Here is a 22749-nt window from a genome sequence, read left to right as displayed (position 1 = left end):
ATTCAACTGTGTATGAAAGTGTAGCTGGATCATAGCCTTATAGGATAGAAAACATTACTAAATATTACAGTATGGAAACCAAAAATATCTAGACGGGGTATGAAACTGTATTAGATTTCTTTTGCTGCTATGACAAATGAAGACACCCTCACATAACATGGACTTATTATGGTACAGGTGTAGAAGTCAGAAGCCCAGTAATCCCACGGGACTAAAACCATGTCTTCTGGGAGGCTCTACAGATAATCCACTTCCCGACTTAATAGGTCTAAATGCAGCTGAATCACTTGGCTCATGTCCCTTTGCATCATCAAAGCCAGTAATGTCATTGCTCCAGCTGTTGGTTCCATCATTACATCTCCTTCTCTAATGTCGACATCGACCTTGTGGCTTCTATCTTTCACCTTGAGAAACATTTGTCCTTTCATTGTACCCAAGTATCTGATCCTGTATCATGTGTCCATGACAAGGTGAGCTTATGAGCCAGTCCTCCCCTCCTTGCCAAATACATATTGCTCAGCATGTTACACATTATGATGCCTTTAGCCAAAGGCATATGGAAAGCCTATGGAAAAGTTCTCCTTGAGTTTGAACCGAGTTTTCTATGGCACACACATTGCTATGGCAAGTCCATCCCTGGAATGACGTAGTGAACATGGAGGGTCTCTTTGTTATTCACTAGGATACCTAAGAATTTAGAAGAATTCAAGACAAAATATAACTAAAAATCTATTTATTTACTACATGATAATAAAATGTTTACAATTATATAAGACCTCATAGGTAAAATATATGAACAACAATATGAAAAAGCAAAGTCTATTGCTAAAGATGGACACATACTTCTGTCTTGTATCAACAACGTTATCACTTATGTAAAGAAATCAGAGGTGAAGGGGGGATTTATGCTGTTGTGGGTGGAATACAGATGCCTCGGGGCTGGAGACTGAGGGAACCCAAGTGGTGGAGCAGGCTTTCCCAGACTCTGAATGGAAAGGGCACCATTGTGGTGTCCTGAGGATTAAAGAACAGGCTGAGTCAGCATCCTCAGTGATACCAATCATTCTTTGAATGGGAAGGGAATGAGGGGAGATTCCCCAGGGGCATAGGCGGGTCACTGCTTTATCCCAAAAGAGGTGTGACATAGGTCAATAAGAGAAAGCATGTTTTACATTTAAATGTAAATTGGACCCTAAAAGTAGCACGTTGGAGGGTTATCTTATTTAACTATCAAAATGGCCCATCATGGAAGGTGACATTATAGTAGAGCGATAGAGTACATTCAGGTGTGAAGACCAGCACATCGATAGTGCGTGCCGTATGTCTATCCTCAGCTCATTTAATTGCTCTGGGCCTTAGTGCTGTCACCTGTAAAAGAAACAAGTAACATTCATTACAGAAATAGAAACAAAGAGGTTAATAAATACAGGGAACTTCACATCACAGAAGACATATGTGGCATTCTGTATTTCTAAAAATGATCCATATCTTACCTATGACCATATTGGTATGTACAATAATTCATGTTTGAACCTTGCCTTGGGGCACATGCCTATCATCCCAGCTCATATGGAAGCCGAGGCAGGAGGATAACAAGTTCAAGTCCTGTCTTACCTTCAGAGCAAAGTCGAGGCCAGCATAGGCAATGAAGACTCACAAATAAAATGCTAAGAAAAAGTTGTACCGTCATACATTGCATAGTGGCATTTCAGTCAACAACAGTGGACTAAGATTATGATGGGTTTCAACAATTGCTTTTGTCTAGTGACATCCTATCTGTCCGAAAGTAATTCAACATGTTACATACTTTTCACATGGAAGTGGTGTAAATGAACACACTGCCCTGCCTGTCATGTAAAAGCACAGGACGTCCAGCCATGCACAGTACACAGTGCTGGACACAATGATGTTACTGGCTCACATGCAGAACTCTTCAATAAGCAACTATGTTACCAGTGCATGTATATCTCACACTGCAGTTTATCATTATTAGTGTTCAGTCCTCCTTATAAGAAAGCCGACTATAAAATAACAGCTTTGTCACCCTGGCCTCATACACCTGCTTCCCAGGGAGTTACTTGCTCACATCAAAGGACACTTGGGTGTTAACCTAGACCATCTTGGCTAGTGTAATTTTGAAAGGTCTTGCAGTCTACCTAGCCTCTGTCTTACCATCAAGAACTTGTTGAGACGCTCCATGGCAGCTCTTTTCTCAGCGTCATAGAATTCCACAGTGACTGGGAAGCCGGGATCTGGGGCTGGGGGCATGACCAGAGGTCTGTCTCTTCTACAGGGCAGCAGCAGAACGATCTTGCGTCTCTTAGGACTGGGAAGGTGAGATGAGGTCTCACAAGGCCTCTTAGACTTTTGTTGGCCCAGAGGATCATCTTGGCCCTGCACTTGTCTGGGTAACTTTTTGTTGATTTTCTTTATTTTCCTTCCCTTTCCTTTCCCACTAGGTGAAGAACTAGTCTGCTGGCAGCTCTCACTGGGTTTCTTTGCACGGACTTGGCACTGGGATGAGGCTAGGTGGGGGAGAGTGTCAGCATCTCCTGCAACACCTGGAGCAGCACGCGGAGCAGAACCGGCAGCATCACCTTGGTCAGCACTTTTGGACGCACCTAGTGAAGGATCATCACTGGAAGAAGGTGGGGCAGTTGCTTTGGCAGCACCTGGGACAGCACCTTTGGACGCACCTGGGTCAGCTTTGGACGCACCTGATGAAGGAACATCATTGGAAAGACGTGGGGCAGCACCGTTGGCAGCACCTGGTCTAGGAAACCGGGCAGCACGTGCAACTTTTCTCTGAGGCAGCAGCCCCAGGGTGGAACTGTAGGAACTGGTGATGGCATTGCGATTGCTGCTGGGGCTCTTGGAGGTTTGGGATTGTGATGTTGGTCTGTTGGCGGACTTTTTGTAATAAAAATCTCTGTCCAGAGACCCAGGCATAGTCTGCCGCATACCTGAGGCCCACATTCCTTTACTCATCAGGCGCTTAAGTGCACACAGGACTGTCACGATGCCACCAGAGGCCCATCCCTGACTGCTCTGCTTCGAGGTGCTAGGGAGGTTTGCTTTCTTCTTGGCACGCTCCTCGCCAGGGTACCCCCGGGTGCTCGGGTCTTCCTGCTCCTTGGCTGTAACATGAGTGCTGTCTTCCTGAGCCTTTGCCCAGATATTCTTCCCACGGTGGCTTGAGAGATGGTCAGTGAGGAAGGACCACACTGTCTGTACTGACCTCTGCACAACCAAACGCACCGAATCTTTCTCCTTAAGAGGAGCCACGATCAGGGTCACTGAGGACATCCCGAAGCGGGAATACCTGCGCTCTGTCTTCCTGGTGCTGCTCCAGGAAGCTATGGAAAAGACTCCCAGGAAGAGCTGCCTCGCCTGCTCCCCTGGAGGTCGGCGCGTGGGGGCGACCACAGCCCGCTGGCCCTGCTGCCAGGAGCCAGGTCCAGCCGCTTGGACCCCCCGGGACAGTCTGTGGGACGTGCTCAGAGAAGATCCCACGGGGGGACCCCCGAGATCTGGGGGCACTGGGCGGGCGGGGTCCGAGGCCCTCCCAGGCCTGTCCCCCGGGCCCAGAGTCAGGGGCGCGGGGCGAGGGCGCAGGCGGCGCAGGGAAGCACCCATGGCGGGGGAGCTGCGCGGTCGCCGCCTTCAGCGGAGTCAACGGTCGCGTCTCCTTAGCTACGGGGGAGCCGGAGCCGGGCTCGCGCTGCGGCGTCTGTGACGCGGCGCTGGAACCGGAGGACGCGGGGCTCGGGACGGGCGAGGAAAGGCCGCCCAGGGCTCTGCAGCCCTGCTGCCCATGACCGTCCAGGTGCCAGGCCGCCGGCTGCTCGGGTCGACGTCCTGGCCCAGCTCCGTGGGACCCGATGCAGAGCCCAGGCGCTGCCCAGAACCCCGGGCGGCCGGGCTCCAGCTCAGCCGCGGCCTGGAGAGGCGCGTCCAGGCCCCGCGCCCGCTTCCGAAGGCCTTTCCCGCCGTCGTGGGCGGACAGAGCTCGGCCGCAGCTCGCCGTGCGGACCTGCCGCGGGTCGGCGCTGCTCCAGCTTCTGCTGGGGACGTCGGCTGGAGCTCCCGGGCTTGGCCGAGGACCGCGCGGATCCTCTCCTCTGGGCGCCACCGAGGGATGCTGTCTTCAAAACAGGGCACGTTCATAGAATACACAGCACGTGTGTGAACGCAGAGTTTGAAACAATAATTTAGCAATATTGTCGACTTCCCAAGGTCTATTTGTCTGCTTACCTGCACTCGCGCTCGCTCGCTCCTCTCTCCCTCCCTCCCTCTTCCCCCACCTCTCCCTGGTTTATTGTGTGTGAGTGTGCCCTAGACCTGTTTTCTTATTGAGATGCCCAATAATTCATTTAAACATAAAGTACACCAGTTAAGATACTGTCTCCAAATCCAGTCACATTGGAGGTACTGAATGCTCCACTTCAAGCATATGATTGGGAAACACTGCTTGGCCCATAGTACTCCACAGAGCCACGCAATTTCCTTGCATACAAAATATTTTGCATAAAAATATTGGCCCAGTGCCATCAGATTCAGATATCCCAACTTTTTCCAGTCTTCAAAACATCATTTAATAATTTAATAAATTATGGGTTTATGTACATGTGTAAGAATGATTCTCTCTAGAAGTGAGGCTGTGAATAAAGATGAGTTATCCAACATTTATGGTGGGACAGGCATGGGAAATGTATTCTCATCCCAGTAGGGAAGAAGAATTGTGTAACATTCCTGAACACATCTAAATCTTGGGAGGCCAAATTCCATTAGCATGTTAACATTTAATTTCAATTTCTTGTCAATTCATTGCTAATTGAGATCCTCCTGAATGTAATGCTTCTAAAGTATATGTATATATGTAGAGCTAAATTTAATCATCATTATTGGAAAAATCCATTTATCTTTAGGGCTAAAGAGTAATCCTCTTTGTCTCAACGGTTTGTCCTTTGGACTCACCAGGTTGGCACATTGTCCCCTTGTCACTAATTGAAGTTCAACACACTGTAACCAAAGAATAATTGATCCTGCCTTTGTGGCCAGAGGTCTCTAGATCCATGGTGACTGTGGCAGTCCTGCTAACTCCCAACAACCACTGGGATCATTCTTTCTTGTCCTGGAAGTGGAATGCATGTTCGCAACCAGGAAGCTCCATCATCGTGTTCCATGCCTGCACAACAGTAGAAGTTCAACTTCCTTCTTGCAGTTTCTCCCACTTCTCTCCTCACTTGAATGCGGTGGTATATCTTCTGAACTTCTTGGCTGCCTCAGAAATCACAGCCATAGTCTCTCTCATAATGTCTCACTTAGTGTTCTTCCCAGAGCATACATCCTTATTTTGTGCTATATGACTAACCTGGGAATTTGCCAAAATCACAAGTTCTTGTAAATTACTCAATAATTTCTTTTGCAAACATGTCTCATCCCTCACATTTTAGTGTATACAACAAGGAGAAACCATACTAGACTTTCAGCACTCAGCTAAACTTCCCAAATCATCACTCAAATGTTCCTCTCTGAAAATATTAGAACTCAATTATTCCAAGCTCTTCAGTTTTACATAAAGAATTTCCTTACAATGGTTTACAATAATATGACTTAATACCCTTTTCAGATATACCAAGGAATACCTTAGTTTCCTCTTCTACTTGCTGGATTTGGAAGGATTGGTAGTATTTCCATTTAAAGTATTGATGCATTTTATGAATGAAGAGGTCTGCACTGGAGTTTATTAAGAGAGTAGACTGTCACTTTTATGTTCTAACACTTGTAGACTAAAAGGAACTAAAATACTAGACAGACTTCCCAGGTCTCATATTCACAAGTGAAAATTTCTTGCATAATGGATTTACATTAAAACCAGTAAAATGGCATTTATGTATTGGAAGAATCTGCTTTATTTATCCATTTCATATGCAGTCGTGTGTGTGTGTGTGTGTGTACCATTTTAAAAGATGATTATACTTAGATATGTGCAGATTCGCATAACAACCAACCAGTCAAGACCTGGATCTCAACATTACTTCGAAGTCCTCTGGTGCTGCTATTTAATAACAACACTCATACTCAGTGCCCTGATAGGCGTGTGTGTGTGTGTATGTGTGTGTGTGTGTGTGTGTTTATGGATTTTGGCATGCTCATAAGGAGTTGCATATATGGAGGACCAAGGGCAGCTTTCAGGTTTCAGTCCTTGCCTTCCATCCATTTGGGGTGGGGTCTCTTTGGCCCCTGTTGCTCTCACAAGGCTAGCTCCCCCAGGCTTCTGGCATATTCTTCTGTCTCAGCCTCATTTTTAACCTTTAATCAAGGGTGGGATTAAAATTAAAAGTGCAGTGTCAGGTTCTTTTACATTGGTGCTGAGGTTCCAAACTCTGTGCTTGCATGCCAAGCTGTCTACTCACTGAGCAACATCCCAAGCCCAGAACAAGTACTATCTTAACATCTTATAGGTTCACGTAAAATTTCTGTTTATTCTAGATTCACTTTAGACATTGGTGTATTGCCAGGCCATTTTTATGTCATCTTACAGGTCTTTTGGTGTTAACCAAAATGATGAGAGGAACATCTAGTCAGCTACAAAATCAACCCAATCAGAATAACAGCAAGTTTCTTAACAGAAACTTTAGAAGCTAAAAGTGCTTTGAATAGTGTATCTCAGTGTAACTCAAGCTCTGAAAGATAATTTCTTATGCAGTCTACTAACTACCAAATGATATCTGTTATGAATGAGGAGAAAGAAGAACTTTCCATGATAGAAACATGCTAAGAGTATATATGCCCATTAAGCCAGCTCTACAGAACATACCTGGATGAATCCTCTAACCCGAAGAGAAGGAAAAGCACATACATGAAGCCACAGGAAGGAACACACCAAGATTGAACAATACTTAATGCAAGAAAGAAAAATATCAAGCACCACAAAATCAATAAGGATGAAAAGAATTAGTAAACAACTGTCAATATTAACAGAATATTATGGTCTCAATTTTCCAATTAAAGATAGAGACTAGCAGAATTGATTAAAAGGCAAGATTTTTCTATTTGTTTCCTCCAAGAAATTCTTCTGTCCACAACAGACAGATGCCACCTTTGGGTGAAAGGATGAAAAATGGTATTTCAATCAAATAAGCCCAGAAAATGAGCTGATATTACTGTTTTAACATATTGTAGAATAGAATTTATTAGTCAGGTGAGAAAGAGAAGGTCATTTCACGCTGATTAAAGGAGCAAGAGAACAAGGGCATTATTATTCTAATCAAGGTGCATGCAATTGTATTAAAGGAAAACATGAGAAGATAAGGCACAAGTTAGCCCATGACACAAGGAGCAGGTGACTTCAATACCCCTACATCATCAACTGACAGACCATCTCAGCAAATCAATAGAGAAATGTCAGTTATTGATTTTTCTTTTTATTTATTTATTTGAGAGTGACAGAGAGAGAGAGAAAGAGGCAGATAGAGAGGGAGAATGGGTGCACCAGGGCCTCCAGCCAATGCAAACGAACTCCAGATGCATGTACTCCCTTGTGCATCTGTCTAACATGGGTCCTAGGAAATTGAGCCTAGAACCAGGGTACTTAGGCACCACAGGCAAGTGCTTAACCACTAACCCATCTCTCCAGCCTGAGGTTTAGTTGATCCAATAGTAATAATTTGGCCACACTGGTAAGACCAAAAGGCTACAGTAACTGTTGATAGTAGTTTAAGAACCTACTTGCAAAAACTGAAGCATTGATGTTGTATGAAGGGAATGATATTGTCCCTTGCCTCACACTGAATTCCACTGGGGAGCTTTAACCAATATCAACTCCAGGGTCCCACTGGACTTTTGATTTCAGCAGCTCACTGTAACATGATTTTGGAGGGTTTTAACGGTCCTCAGAGACTTCAGCTTGCGCTCAAGTGCAGAGATGTGACATTGAGGGATCGTGATTCTTAGCTGTACATATCGTCTGTGTGTGCTGTGTGGTTTGTGCACTATAGCACTGAAGTTCCAGGCAGTGAAGACAAGCTTTGCCTCACTAAAATCAACTAGTTCATGATGTACTCCTAGATGACCTTGTCTGTTCCTTGTCTCTCAGCTTCTCAGAACTCCATCTACATCTATTGTCTTTGAACTCTGGTGGGAGCTACATAGCTCTGGAACATGTGTCTGGCATTCATTTGCAGTGACAATAGGCCCAGGCAAACACCCATCTCCACACACAACCAAATAAATAAATAAATAAATAAAATGAGACTCTAAAAAAACCCTAAAAAATTCAAACAAAAATGAAGAGCCCTCTCCCATGCCACAAATGCACACCCACAAAACATATGTGCCTCATGGATGGGTGGTGATGGCCACCTGATGTAGATGGTAGTTACATTGATGTGTGGAATTGCACCAACATACAGTCAGATGGATTGGGAGCATGGGGATGGATCTTGGAAGGGCTGGGAGAGAAGTTTACAGTGGGATGGATGCAGCCTAAAGGCAAATATACTGTCTGGTATTGATCACTAATGAATATTATAAACCTCTACTTTAGGCAAGTTATGCATTGTTTTTGGGTGTTTATGCTGTCACTCTAGTTGACGCTAACCTGGAATTCACTATGGAGTTTCGTTTGTGTGTGTGTGTGTGTGTGTGTGTGTGTGTGTGTATGTGTGTGTGTGTGCTACATTCGTGTATTAAAAACACATAGCCCGACATGGTGGCACAGTACTTTAAACTCAGCATACACCTCAGAGTTCAACCAAGAGGACAGATTAGAGGTATAATGAATCAAAGAAAAGCATTCTTTAGATTTTTCTGTGACTAGAAGTAGGTGTCTAAGTTAATTTTATTTCCATTACAGTTCACAAAGTTAGTTAATATAATGATTGCCAAACACCCAATTGCATTACACGAAGACTATAAGTTGATTTCTTTAGATTTCCTTCTTTACAAATGAAGAGTTTTGGAGAAAACAGTGTACTATTCAGTTTCTCTGATGAGTTTTGGTTACCATCTCTTGAAGAGTATTATACTTTGGTATAGAACTTGAAGCTAGTTCATAAATAGTTTTCACTTCAGGGAAATTTCCACAACTTGGTAATATAAAAATTGTAGTTCATCTTTTAGTGTAAAACACAGATTGTAGGCCATCTTGGTTAAAAATGCTCATATAACAAAACAAGGCAAACATGTAAGCATACTAGTTTCTTTAAAAGTCATGATTTTGAGTTTAACAAGCCTAAAAATCATTCTTTAGTTGTTTTTTTTTTTTTAATACTAGGAGGTAGTTTGTAAGTTAATTTTATTTCTGCTTTTATTCACTAAGTTGGTTAACATAATAATTGCAGAACATCCTATTGTATGACACAAGGAAAGTACACCAATTTGTCCAGAAAGCCTTCTTTATGAACAAAGATATATGGAGAAAGAAGTGTACCGTTGAGTTTAACATATGATTCTGAATTACCAGCTCTGGAAGAAATATTCTAGTTTGGTATAGAACTAGAAGCTAGTTCATAAGTCACCTTCATTCCAGTTCTCTAAGTTTGGTAACATACAAACTGCAGTTCTTCTTATCGTATGAAGAAAAGCCTGTAAGCCTTCTTTGTTAAAAATGCTCATTTAACCTAATTGAGCAAATGTAAACCAAATGTACTAGTTTCTCTGAAAGTTATGACAATAAGGCCAGGTGTGGGGGCACACATCTTTAATCTCAATACTTGGAAAGCAGAAGTAGGAAAAGAATTGCCAGGAATTCAAGGCCACCCTAAGACTACATAGTGAATTCCAGGTCAGCCTGAACTAGAATGAGACCCTACCTTGAAAACCAAAACAAAGCAAAATGGAAGTTATGATTTTGAGTGTAACAAGTCCAAAAATCATTCTTTAGTTCTTTCTAACATTTGGAGCTAGTTTGTTACTTAATTTCATGTCTGTTTTAGATTACAAATTTGTAACATAATAATTTCAGAGCACCACATTGTATGACACAAGAAATTTAAGACAAATTGATTAGAAAGCATTCTTTATTATCTAAGTGATTCAGAAAAGGAGTGTACTATTGTATGAGTTTGAATTGCCATCTCTAGAAGGCATATTCTAATTTGGCAAAACAACAACAACAACAATAACAAACAACAAAAACCTAGAAAGTAGAGAAAGTAGTTTGTAAGTAAATTTCATTCAGAGTTTACTCTAAAAGTTTGTTACCATAGAAATTAAAGTTCATAGTATAGTAATAAACAAAGTTTGAAAGCCATTTTTACTAGAAATTCTCATTTAACCAAACTGAGAAAATATGTAAGAAATGTACTAGTTTCTTTCAAACTTATTATTTGAGTGTAACAAGTTTTAAAATCATCTTTAGTTCCTTCTAACCCTATTAGTTAATTTGTAAGATAATTTTCTGTTTTAGTTCTCCAAGTTAATTAACATAATGATTGCACTGTATTGTATGATACAAGGAATGTTAGTCACTTGGTTTAGACAGCCTTCTTTATGAATTAAGAGATTCAGAGAAAGATGTGTATTATTGAGTTTCTTGTATGAGTTTGAATTTCCATCTCTAGAAAACATATTCTAGTTTGGTATAGAACAAGGAGCTACTTCATAAATAACTTTTATTGTAGAGTTAGTTCTTGAAGTTTGGTAACATACAAATTTCAGTTCTTATGTAATGAAGGTTGTAAGCTATGTTTGTAAGAAAAGCTCATTTAACAAAACTAAGCAAATGTGTTCCAAATGTAGTAGTTTCTATCCAGGTTATGACTTTGAGTGTAAAAAGTCTAAAAATCATTCTTTTTTCCTTCCTCACCCTAGGAGTTAGTTTGTAAGCTAATTTAATTTCTGTCTTAGTTCCCAATGTAAGCAAACATAATGATTGCATAACACCATATCGTATAACACAAGGAACGTAAGTAAATTTGTTTAGGAAGACGCTTTACTTAGAAGGGCATCTCCTCACCACCACAGTTGCCTGCAAGGAAATTATCTCATAACCCCATCCACCTGGAAAAACATCTCCTCATGGTCACAGCAACCAGGAAGGAAATGTCCTCACACACACCTGGGAGAATATCACCTCCTCACAACCACATGCACCTGGAAAGATATCTCCTCCTCACATCCACAGCACCCATCAAGGTTATCTCCTACCAACCAAAGTCACAGGGAATTCATCTTCTCTAAAAATGATAGCCTCCTGGTATTACTTTTCCTCACAACCACAGCCATCACAAACACAGTTATGTAAAAGGCATGTCCTCCAATTATGCCCACCTGGAAGGACTTACCCTCACAACAAAACATCTAGAAGTACATCTCCTCACAACACCAGCACCTGGACACAAATCTCACAACCACAGCCACCTGGAAGGACACCTTCTTGTTCTACAAACCACAGCCTCCAGGAAGTACATATTCTCCTTCCAACCACACCCACCTGGAAATAGATCTCATCTTTAAAACCACAGCCACCTGGAAAGACATCTCCTCACAGCCAAAGCTACCTGAAAGGATATCCCTTCATGAACACAGCAACCTGGAAGGCCATCTCCTCCACACAACCACAGCCACCTGGAAGGATAGCTCCTCACAACCGCAGTCACCAGAAAGGGCATCTCCTTCTCTCAACCACAACCACCTGGAAGGACATCAACTCCTGAGAACTACAGCTGCCTGGAGGAAGATCTCCTCATAACTACAGCCACCTGGAAGGACATATGCGCCTCACAACCACAGCCCTGTAAGGTCATCTCCTCTCATCCACAGCCACCTGGATTAACATGTGCTCCTCACAACCATAGCCATGTGGAAAGATATTTTCTTCCATCCTCAGCCACCTGGTAGGACATCAACTCCTGCCTGGAGGAAGATCTCACATCTACAGCCACCTGGAAGGAAATTGCCTTACAATCACAGACACCTGGAAGATCGTGTCCTCACATCCACAGCCATTTGGAAAGACATGTCCCCACAACCATAGCCACCTGGAAGGCCATCTCCTCCTCATAACTATATCCGCCTAGAAAGTCACCTATCTCTCACAACTTCCTTGAAGGACATCACTTCCTCCAAACCACAGCCACCTAGAAGGTCTTTCTCAAACTATGCCACACATTTGGAGATCAAGGATAGCTCACCAACTCTTTCTATGAAGCTACTATCATCCTAATACCAAAACCAGGCAAAGATGCCTCAAGAGAAGAAAACTACAGGCCTATTTCCCCGATGAACTTAGACACAAATATCCTGAGCAAAATCCTCACAAACCAAATTCAACAACACATCAAATCCATTATCCACCTTGATTAAGTGGGGTTCTTCATCCCAGGAACACAGGGGTGGTTCAGCATATTGAAATCTGTCAATGTAATACACCATATAAATAAGGGTAAACACAAAAACCACATGATGATTTCAATAGATGCAGAAGGGGCCTTTGACAAAATACAACATCACTTCATGATCAAAACTTTGGAGAGAATTGGCAAGGTCAGTTTATATCTTAACACAATAAAGGCTATGTACAAAGCTCCTAAAGTCCAATTAATACTTAACAGAGAAAGACTGAAAAAATTCCCATTGAGATTGGAAATAAGACAGTGGTGTCCACTCTCATCTCTGCTCTTTAATATAGTACTGGAAATCCTAGCTTAAGCAATAAGACAGGAGAAAGAAATAAAGGGGATAAAATTTGGAAAGAAAGAAGTCAAGTTAGTGCTATTTTCAGATGACATGATTCTATATGTAAGAGACCCGAGAACCTCCATTCCAAAATTCTTTTTTTTTTTTTAAATTTAATTTATTAGTTTTCTTTTCAGCAAATACAGGCAGTTTGGTACCATTGTTTAGGCTCATCTATGATCTACCCCCTCCCATTGGACCGTCCTTGTGGATGTAAATGAGTCATGCATTGTGGAGTTAGCCCACAGTTATTGGTATGATAAATGTCTCTGCATATCATGACCCAACATGTGACTCTGACATTCTTTCTGCCCCCTCTTCCGCAAAATTTCCCTGAGCCATGTTGGGTTCATTTTTGGTCTGCTTCAGTGCTGAGGTGTTGGGGGCCTCTGAGGCTCTGGCTCTCTGATTTGGTAGGAGTTGAATTTTCTCTGTGTTGGTCTCCTTCCCCTTTGTGCTGGTATCCAGTTCACAGGAAAACATCACCCTTGTTCGTTTCGCCAATTGTCCTTAGTTTCAGTTGGGCCCCCTTTGATGTATGTTGGGTCAGCTCTCTCCTTAGGATCTGCATCTATCTGAAAAAGAGAAGCAGATTCTCCAACGGAGAGTAAGGTAGCACCCGGAAAATTGAGATAACACTTACTTTTTTGATAGAGAGTTTGACAGGTGTAGGCCCTCTTGTGCCCCATGATTGATGGTAGCTTGATATTGGAGAGTGGGCACTGACCTATAACCCCCACTTCTAGCTTGGGGCTACCATCCACAATGAACTTTTTATCAGAGAAACCTACAAGGTTTCCCAAAACAATGACAAACTTCTGTCAGTGTACTTGATGACCCACCAAAGGCCAGTGGTAAGACCCTATTGCTGAAAACTCCATACGCAGCTGACATGTAAAATAGAACTGCATGTCTGGAGGCCAGGAGAGAGTCAGTCCCCAGACAGTCAGCGTGCCTAGTGCCAGAAGGTGCTACATGGGCGACTGGGGGAAATGACCAATATCTGTCCAAGCAACTCATTGTCTAACCTAATTAGCAACAAATAACCTGATATGATGCCCACACAAGTGCAATAGTGGCACACAGCCATGGTGAGGAACCAACTGCTTTTGATTTGGCTAACTCATCCCCTCAGTGGTATGAGACCCATAGCTGAAGCTGGGAAACAAGTCAGAACCATACCCAAACACAATCCACTCTCCAATATCAAGCTACCATTCCAAAATTCTTAAAGATGATAAACTCCTTCTGCAAAGTAGCAGGATAAAAAAAATCAATGCACAAAAATCAATACCCTTTCTATATGCAAATGACAAAGATACAGAGAAAGAAATAAGTGACATTATCCCATTTTCAATAGCAACAAAAATAATATACCTTGGAATAACATTAACCAAGGAAGTGAAAGATCTATACAATGAAAATATAAAAACACTCAAAAAAGAAATTGAGGAGGACTTACTAAAATGGAAAGACCTCCCATGCTCCTGGATAGGCAGAATTAATACTGTAAAAATGGCAATCCTTCCAAAGGCAATATACAGATTTAATGTAATCCCCATCAAAATCCCAACATCGTTCTCCACAAAGATAGAAAATTTGATCTCAAAATTCATAAGGAAAAGCAAAAGGCCTCAGAAATCCAAGCATATCCTCAGCAAAATTAACACCTCTGGAGGCATCACCATACCTTATATAAAGCTATATTATAAAGCCATAGTAATAAAACAGCATGATACTGGCCTAAAAACAGGAGTATAGACCAATGGAATGGAATTGAGGATCCAGACTTTGGATCAAGTAACTATAGCTACTTGATATTCAACAAAGGCCCTAACAATATAGACTGACAAAAAGATAGCATCTTCAACAAATGGTGCTGGAAAAACTGGATAACCATATGCAAGAAATTGAAGCTTGATCCACACATCTTTCCATGCACAACAATCAAGTCCAAATGGATCAAAGGCCTCAATATAATACCAGAAAGTCAGTTGCTACTAAAGAAAACATAGGAGGAACATTCTGTGATCTAGGAATGGGAGAAGACTTCCTGAACAAATCCCCAGTAGCACAGGATTTTAAGTAATCACTCAACCAATGGGATCTTATGAAGCTGAAAAGTTTCTTCACAGACAGACAACAATAAGAAGAGCCAATAGATTACCCACAGAATGGGAGAAAATACTTGCTGAATATCCAACTGACAGAGGCTTAATTTCTAGAATCTACAAAGAACTCAAACCAACCCAAACTGTTCATTATCTCCTCCTATTTCTGCTTTTCTCTCTCTCTTTCTCTTCTCTCTCATCCCTCTATCTGTTTTATATCACTTATCTGGTTCTTCCTTCTCTTCTTGTTAATGACCTGTAACTCCTAGTACCAGCAGGTGGTAATCATTCATGGTGAGCTTTTGATCACAGAGAACTATAAAGTTTCCCAAAAGAAGACAGATTTATGTCAGAGAGCTTGAGGACCCACCATAGGTTAGTGGTAAGTCCTACTGCTGAAGACACCATACACCGTTGGTATGTAGCATGGAGCAACATGGCTGGAAGCTGGAAGGAAGTCAGTCCCTAGACAATTAGCATGTCTAGCACTGGAAGGTGCTGTATGAGTGACTGAGGGATAAAGACCAATATCTTTTCAAGCAACCCATGGTCTAACTTACTTAGCAGCAAACAACCTGATGTAATGCTCATACATGTGCAATAGTGGCACATAGACATGGTGGGAAAACAACTGCTCTCAATTTGGCTAATAGATCTGCTCAGTGAAACACATCTCATAGCTTGAGCTGGAAAACAAGTCAAAACCACATAGAAAAATGAACTTGCTCTCCATTAAACTATCTCTAAATGACAATGGTTAACATATCTACATGGTGCTAACATTATTCTCCATTGGAGAATCTGCTTCTCTTTTTCAGATAGATGCAGATCCTAAGGAGAGAACCACCCCATCATACCTCAAAAGGGCCCCAGTTGAAACTAAAAATAATTAGGGAAACATGCAAGAATGTTGTTTTCTTGGAGAATCGGGAACCAGCACAATGGTGAAGGAGATAGACACAGAGAACAATCAACCCCTACCAAACCAGATATCCAGAGACACAGAGGCTCCCAGATCTCAACATGGAAGCAGACCTACTATGAGCCCAACATGGCTCAGGGAAATCTGTGGAAGAGGGAGTGGAAAGAATGTCAGAGCCACACATTGGGTCATGACAAAGACAGACATTTCCTCCTACCCGAAACTAAAAGCTAATCCCACAATGCACGACTCATATGCCCCAACAAGGAGGGTTCTGATGGAGGGGGGAGGATAGGGAGGAGACTAACAATGTCACCAACTTGAATGTATTCACTGATGACAAAAAAATATTCTAGCTCCTTTAGTGGAGGCTATAAGTTGGAAGATCAGAGGATGAGGTAATAGATAAATGTTCTTTGAGCGTGGTTGTGCATACTTGGGCTTCTTGAGTCCATTCTACCTTTACTGTTAGCATGATTCATTTCATATAAAGGTGAGAGGAGGAAGTATCAAAGTAGGATGTGGCAACTGGATGAAGATAAAAGAATGAGAATTATAGCTAGAACCCAGTACCCAGCTTTTAGGAAAGCTTGGAGAATGAATTGTTTTCATATTGACAATCTCTCCAGCAGGGGAGCCACTAACACACTTCTCTCCAACCAAGCATCATGAGTAGCAGGGAGTGTAATCATGGTCACACAGGGAACAAGATAAATAATTCTGACCTCTTAATCTACTTGTCATGCAAGGACCCCTCAACGATCTCTGCCAACTCCCATGAAAGTGGCCTGGGCATATTTCACTTTCATACTCATGGAGATGGGCTTACAGACTCTTTGTATTTGAGCCAGTAAAGCTTCTCTCAGGTCTTGGGCCTTGCTCAAGAATATTTCCAAGTTCAGGAGCATCACCTTTTTCACCTGCTTATCTTTTCTTATCATTGCAAACAGCACTTAAGCTGATACCAGTGCAAGTGAACTCATGCTAAAGTCTGAAAGGATGATGCTTGCCAGCATCCTATATGTTTGTACAAGATGAGAGAAAACACATATAACACCAGAAGTCTGATATCATCCAGGGGATATGTCATACATGTGATTACCAAGGAATGTTTTCATAAAATTCTGTTTAATTAAAATATAAGGTTTTCTTGTTTATCTTCTCTTTATACCAACAATATTCATATTGAATGTAATTCCAAGCCACAGAGTTAGATCAAGTGATAAAAAATTAATATGTACTCACTTGGGTAAAGATAGTATATATAGAAAGATAAGAAAAGCAGTTCCTTAAAATGTGGGAATGAAAATAAGTGGAGAGATAAGCCTGTAAATAGCTACTTGAAATTGAAGAATTTATCAAAGTTGAAGGTACAATGAGTGGATTTTGAGCTTTACCATCTAAATTGTAGCAGAAAAATTGAGACCTTTGATATTTTATCAAGTAGCAAGCAAATTTGTAGAAAATATCATTTTCCCGTGCTTTTAATGTTTATGGACGTTCTAAGGAATGCCAATTTAGGTATTTTAAGAGTGGGAGATAATGGAAATTGTCAATGTACATCTTGACTTTGAAATGGTAGACATGCTGATATGCTATGATCAGTCATGCACTACACATAGGTGACATTACCACTAGGTATAAAATCTAGACACATCCCACGGGGAAAATTTCTGTTAAAATTGCTCTAGAAAGAAGGTATAATTGATGCTATTCTGGGTCAATCATGAAAAATTGCCACAGTCACTCTCACCTCCTAATTGATATGTTTTCTTCAAAGTTCCAGAAAAAGGTTCTTTCTCATTGAATAGTCATGATATAATGAAAATACATATTCTGATAAAATTGTGATTATGTTATAAAATATTTATCTTTTAGATAATTATTTACTTAACTGCAAGCTGATAGAGATAGAGGCAGATTGGGCATGCCAGAGCCTCTAGTCACTGCAAATGAACTTCAGATGCATGAGCCTCCCTATGCCTGGCTTCATGTAGGCACTACGGAATTGAATCCAGGTCAATGACCTTAACCACTGAGAAATATATTTGGCCCCCTCTTTTAGATATCTTAATGAATGATTTTTGAATAAGTAGTATATTTTGATTTGACTTGAAAATACTCATAGTGAGAAAGTAATGAGCAAGATTAAAGGCATGCAGTTGGAGAATTATGGCCCAGAGATTATATATTGCCCACTAATTGTTATATAGAAAGTTTTGTTAGAAAACACAAGCACACACATTCCCAACAAAATGTGTGAAAACAAACAGTGCATGACCAGGATCTGATGCCAGAAGAATTTGACATCCATGCTGAAGCCCTTCTGAGTAGAGAAGTAGCAGAAAGGAGGACAGACACAGGGAGGACTGGATCTTAGTCGTGAAGATGGACTTTGGCTTAAGCTTTTCTGAAAAATTCCTTACATATTGTTTTGCTTCACTTCTCTATTATTTCTTTGTTAAAATAATAATTGAAATTTCAACTGATCGGAAGTGACATTTAGTCAAAAAACCATCTATAGTTAGTGTCCTTTGGTGATGGCATTGGAAGCATACACATTTTATTTTAAACCTACAATAACAAGTCCTGGATAAATAAAAGAAACAGGGTTTAAATATATCCATTCATAATGTGGAGGATGATTAAAACTGCAGGCCAAAAGTTGCATGTGTTAATATTTCTGTAAAAGAAATTCCTTTCTTCATAAGCTTGTCAAATATGAGAGATTGGAAATGTCTCATGGTCCCTTAACAACATATTTAGTTTCAGTCTTTGTCCAGCAACTGACACAGAGCATGACCTTCTTAAGAAGTAAGCACAGGGGCTGGAGAGATGGCTTAGCGGTTAAGCACTTGCCTGTGAAGCCTAAGGACCCCGGTTTGAGGCTCGGTTCCCCAGGTCCCACATTAGCCTGATGCACAAGGGGGCGCACGCATCTGGAGTTCGTTTGCAGAGGCTGGAAGCCCTGGCGCGCCCATTCTCTCTCTCTCCCTCTATCTGTCTTTCTCTCTGTCTCTGTCACTCTCAAATAAATAAATAAACATTTTTTAAAAAAGGAAGAATTAAAAAAAAAAGAATTAAGCACAGAAGACAGGGTGGATTTGAACACATCCTTTTTAAACAAAAACTATAATGAACTCAATGGCAGCAGCCGCCCATTTATCTCACTTATCAACATGTGTTTTATGTTATATAAACATTTTACAATGTATGCCTCATCATAACTTAAATAATAAACAATGGAGGTTTTGAAAATGCATTTTGGAAACATACAAAACTCATCAAACTAACACTGTTTCCATTACCACTAATTTTTGTGCCATCACTAGTACTGTTTCCGTAACAGTTGATTCTTGTGCAATCACTGGCATGCATGACACTGAGCCAACTGTGCCCAGGCCAGCTTGCCCACTGTGTTGTACAGCCCAGGGAGTTTTATCCTTCTGGTTCTGTTCAAGGTCTCGGAAACTACATGGCCTCCATTCACCATTAGCTGGACTGGTTTGATGCCCATTCTCAGAGTACTTTCTCCTTTTACTTCCTGCAGCCCAGTCATTTCCCAAACAGTCTTGCTCTTAAATGCTCTTCAGGAGACATTGATTCTCAGGGATCTTTGTCAGAGCCAACGTTTCCCGTTTATCACATGGATCGCTGCTACTTCCCAGCATCAAGGGGGAATGTTGATGTCACACATCACAATTGTCATTTCTCAAGGTGCTGGAACTCACACTGAGCACCAGTACTCTGTTAAATCTTCATCAGATGAGGACTGAGGGAAATCACATTTCCTTCTTCTAGGGGTCAGAATGAAATGATGAACACTGACTCTCATTTTTGATCCTAAACCTACACATCTCTCTCTATTCCCTATTGTTTTGCCTGTGTTCCCAATACACCCTTTAATCCACAGGACATTGTCCTTTTCCCAGGTCATAACCTCCTGACTTAAGACAAGGTCAAACATTGCTCTTGAGACACTCTTCTATTTTACCTGTGGTGCCAAGCCACTTACCCTAGATATCTGCCTGATGTTCAGCACCCTATATGGAACTGGATGTTCAAATGCCATCATCTCATCTCAGAGGCAGGACCTCCCTCTAGGGAGATTCCCACCTTATCCTGTATGTCTGCCACATCCCAACTGCCTCTGAGCTCAAAACTATGCTTGCTGCCCAGTGCAGAACTTCAAGGGTCTTAAAGGACCCCAGATAGCAGAACATGCTTGTTAAGTGAACCAAGATATATGAAGTTGCTAAAGACACAAGCAGTGAGAGTCATTTCTTGAGATAAAATAGATGCTTTTTCGTGCTTACTCGGCAAGTCCACTGTGGTTACTATGGAAATGCTTAGTTCATTGTGACAGCAAATCGGTCACCAAGGCTGATGGAACAATCACTGCTGCTCATGTTGCCACCACCAGGCAGTGGGACAGTGGTCTGGGAGCAGTCCACTCTCCTAGAAGCACCAGTTTATGTCTGTGATCAATCCTCTGGCCAGATGGCTTACCCAAACAGAAGGAATTGAGAAGTGCTGCCCTACAGTGTGACAGGTAGAGAAGAAATGTTAGGTGAAGATTGAGTCCCTCCAGCTAATGTTTAGATTCCAGTGTCCCCCTGAGGGCAATGTGCCAAAGGTTCAATCACCAGATTAGTCTTGTGAGGTGGTGTTGGGAGGTGTTAGAAAATGGTATCTGCTGGAATATCCCTTAGATCCTTGCCAGAGTGCACTACAAGGTGATTGTGGACCTGGTCTCCTCCTTCTTTACCTCTTGGTCCTTGGAATTCTTTTCCTTTCTCCTTCGTCATCTCCTTTCTCCTCCTTTACTATCTCCTTTCCCTCTCCTGCACCTCACATCTGTCTGGCCGAGAGCTGAGCCATTTTAATCCCACTTGCACTGTGTCCTTGCATTAAATGCTGCCTTCCTGGCTATTGTGAATAGGGAAGATATGAATACGGGTGTAAAAATAGCAACATATGACCTTCTAAGTGTTTGGTGGAATGAACCAGCAATGGAATAGCTGGGTCATGTGTAAGTTCAATGTTCTCTGTCAAGTCTTTTCCTTTTGTGACCACTGCACAGTTTTCCCTTGCCTTCCTTGCCCTGGCACTGCTGAAGAGACTCAGTCAGTGGTAGTCTAGAATGTCTCTCAGTTTGAGTTTTCCAGAAGTTTTCTTATGAGCAGACTAATGTGTAGGAAAGAATATCCTAGACATGGTCCTCAGTCCTTGTCTGTTCCCTGTCAGAGGTTCAGGATGGCGAATGCCTTCTGACTATTTAGTCTAGATCTCCTGGACAAGGTGCTCTCTACTTGTTTTTTTTTTGGTACAAAAATAATAACTGTGTCAGAGCTTAATATTAATGGAAATTAGAAATATTGAGAACAAGCATAAGCACTTCTAAAGGTATTATTTTCCCTTTGTAATTCATGAATATATGTATGTATGCAAAACTGTGGGCTCTGATTTGGTTCTGTTAGAGTTTCTGACAACCAGGCTTCAGTGTACCAGTATTGTATGCCAGGTTTTTCAGTGGATACTTCCCACATTTTTAGATTCCAGCAATGATCTCAAAATTAGGATTTAAATTAGAAGCAATGACAACTTTGTCTCTCTGGCCCAATCCAAAGACCCTGCTTCCTGAGTGGTATTGGAAACTGAATCCTTCCATACATTCCAAGTATTACAGTGACCTGATTTGAAGGGAAGCTGAGGCCTACTTGAGTTTGGGGATAGCAGATCCATGCCCCAGTGTCTGTTATTCATTAAGAGAGCCACTACAATGGATGAATCACTGTAATTTTGGACTTCCTATGAAGAGGAAAGTGAGCTGACTAGAAGGGTTGATAATTGTTGAGAGTTTTTGGTTTGGGTGAACTGAGAGACTATAGTAAATGGCTGGTGAGCTGTGGAACATAGATGAACACCACATATCCTTCTTTATGACTGATATTAGTAGTGGAGCAAGTTTTTAAGAAAGTCCTTATCAAGGTTCTTTGGATTAAGCCTCCCCAAACCATCTTCAGTTGGTGATGTGTAGTTATAGAAGTGAAGTAATTATTGGCCATGGTGTATATTGGAAAGAGAAAAGGTTGAGATAATAATAGTTCATGCTAATGGGTATGTTTATCAAAATATCAGGACACAGTCTTTGGAAGCTGTCAAAATGGCAAATAAGCTTTAAATTGAAAAGTTAACCATATATACATGGCAAACCTATCCTGGATTTAACAGCTATTTCCCTAACTCTCATCCTCCATCCTTATTGAAGAACAAAGCAAAAGAGGAGAAGGATCTGGGAACACAGAGGAGAAAGGCAGAGTGTCATAGACACTTGGAAGGAATTTTTCAAGATCCAATAGGTATAAAAAATAGGGGATAATTTCTTCTGAAAACTCTGGAGGGAGCCCTACCTGACTACATAATCAACATTGGTTCATTGAAAATGATTCCAGAATGTAACAAGTTACAGTTTGCATTGTTGACATTTAAACCACAGGTGTTTGGTAGCTCTTTTCATTGCACTATGAACTAATAAACTGAGGTCATTAAAGTCTGGATACCATTTATATCTTCAGTTCTGCATTTCACAGAAGACAAACCAGTCACCAGAGCACATGGCTATTTTGTCCATGAGTCCATGAGTTTGGTGGCTCTGATTTGAACCCAGACTGTTCTCACTTTAAGCAAGGTCTCCCTTTCCAGAGAGGACCCTTACTTAGCCTGTAAAATGAGAGGAAGGAAAAGAATATAACATTAATATGAAATTCATACTCCCTTGCTGCCTGTTCACCACACCTTCCTAATCCCAACATGAATCTCCCCAGGTCTTCACATACTGTAAGAAATGTATTTCAGATGAGACAGCAGAGTAGGGGTCTGCATTGCTCTGTCCATTTCCCTCATTCCTCCAAACCTTCCCATTAATCAGCCTCTCCCCTTTCCTAGCTTGTTCTATACTGTATACTCAATATGTCCTCTTTATATGGAAAGCCAGGGGACAGAGAATATATAGCTATTTTCCTTTCTACC

General features: G+C 41.5%; 1 protein-coding gene across 1 annotated transcript; it reads right to left on the bottom strand.

Annotated features, from left to right (window-relative positions):
• Window positions 1-848: 848 nt before the first annotated feature.
• LOC123461721 (nuclear envelope pore membrane protein POM 121C-like) lies at window positions 849-3355 on the bottom strand. Its single transcript, XM_045153643.1, has 2 exons — window positions 2173-3355; window positions 849-1368 (listed from the first exon to the last, which is right to left on the bottom strand). The coding sequence occupies exons 1-2, from the start codon at window positions 3304-3306 to the stop codon at window positions 1336-1338; spliced, it is 1167 nt and encodes a 388-aa protein (XP_045009578.1). The 5' UTR covers window positions 3307-3355; the 3' UTR covers window positions 849-1335.
• Between the last annotated feature and the right edge of the window lie 19394 nt (window positions 3356-22749).

The sequence above is a fragment of the Jaculus jaculus genome, chromosome 6, assembly GCF_020740685.1.
Source record: "Jaculus jaculus isolate mJacJac1 chromosome 6, mJacJac1.mat.Y.cur, whole genome shotgun sequence".
NCBI classification, from domain to species: Eukaryota; Metazoa; Chordata; class Mammalia; order Rodentia; family Dipodidae; genus Jaculus; species Jaculus jaculus.
The sequence above is the reverse complement of the archived record's forward strand: the minus strand, read 5'-3'. Positions and strand labels throughout refer to the sequence as shown.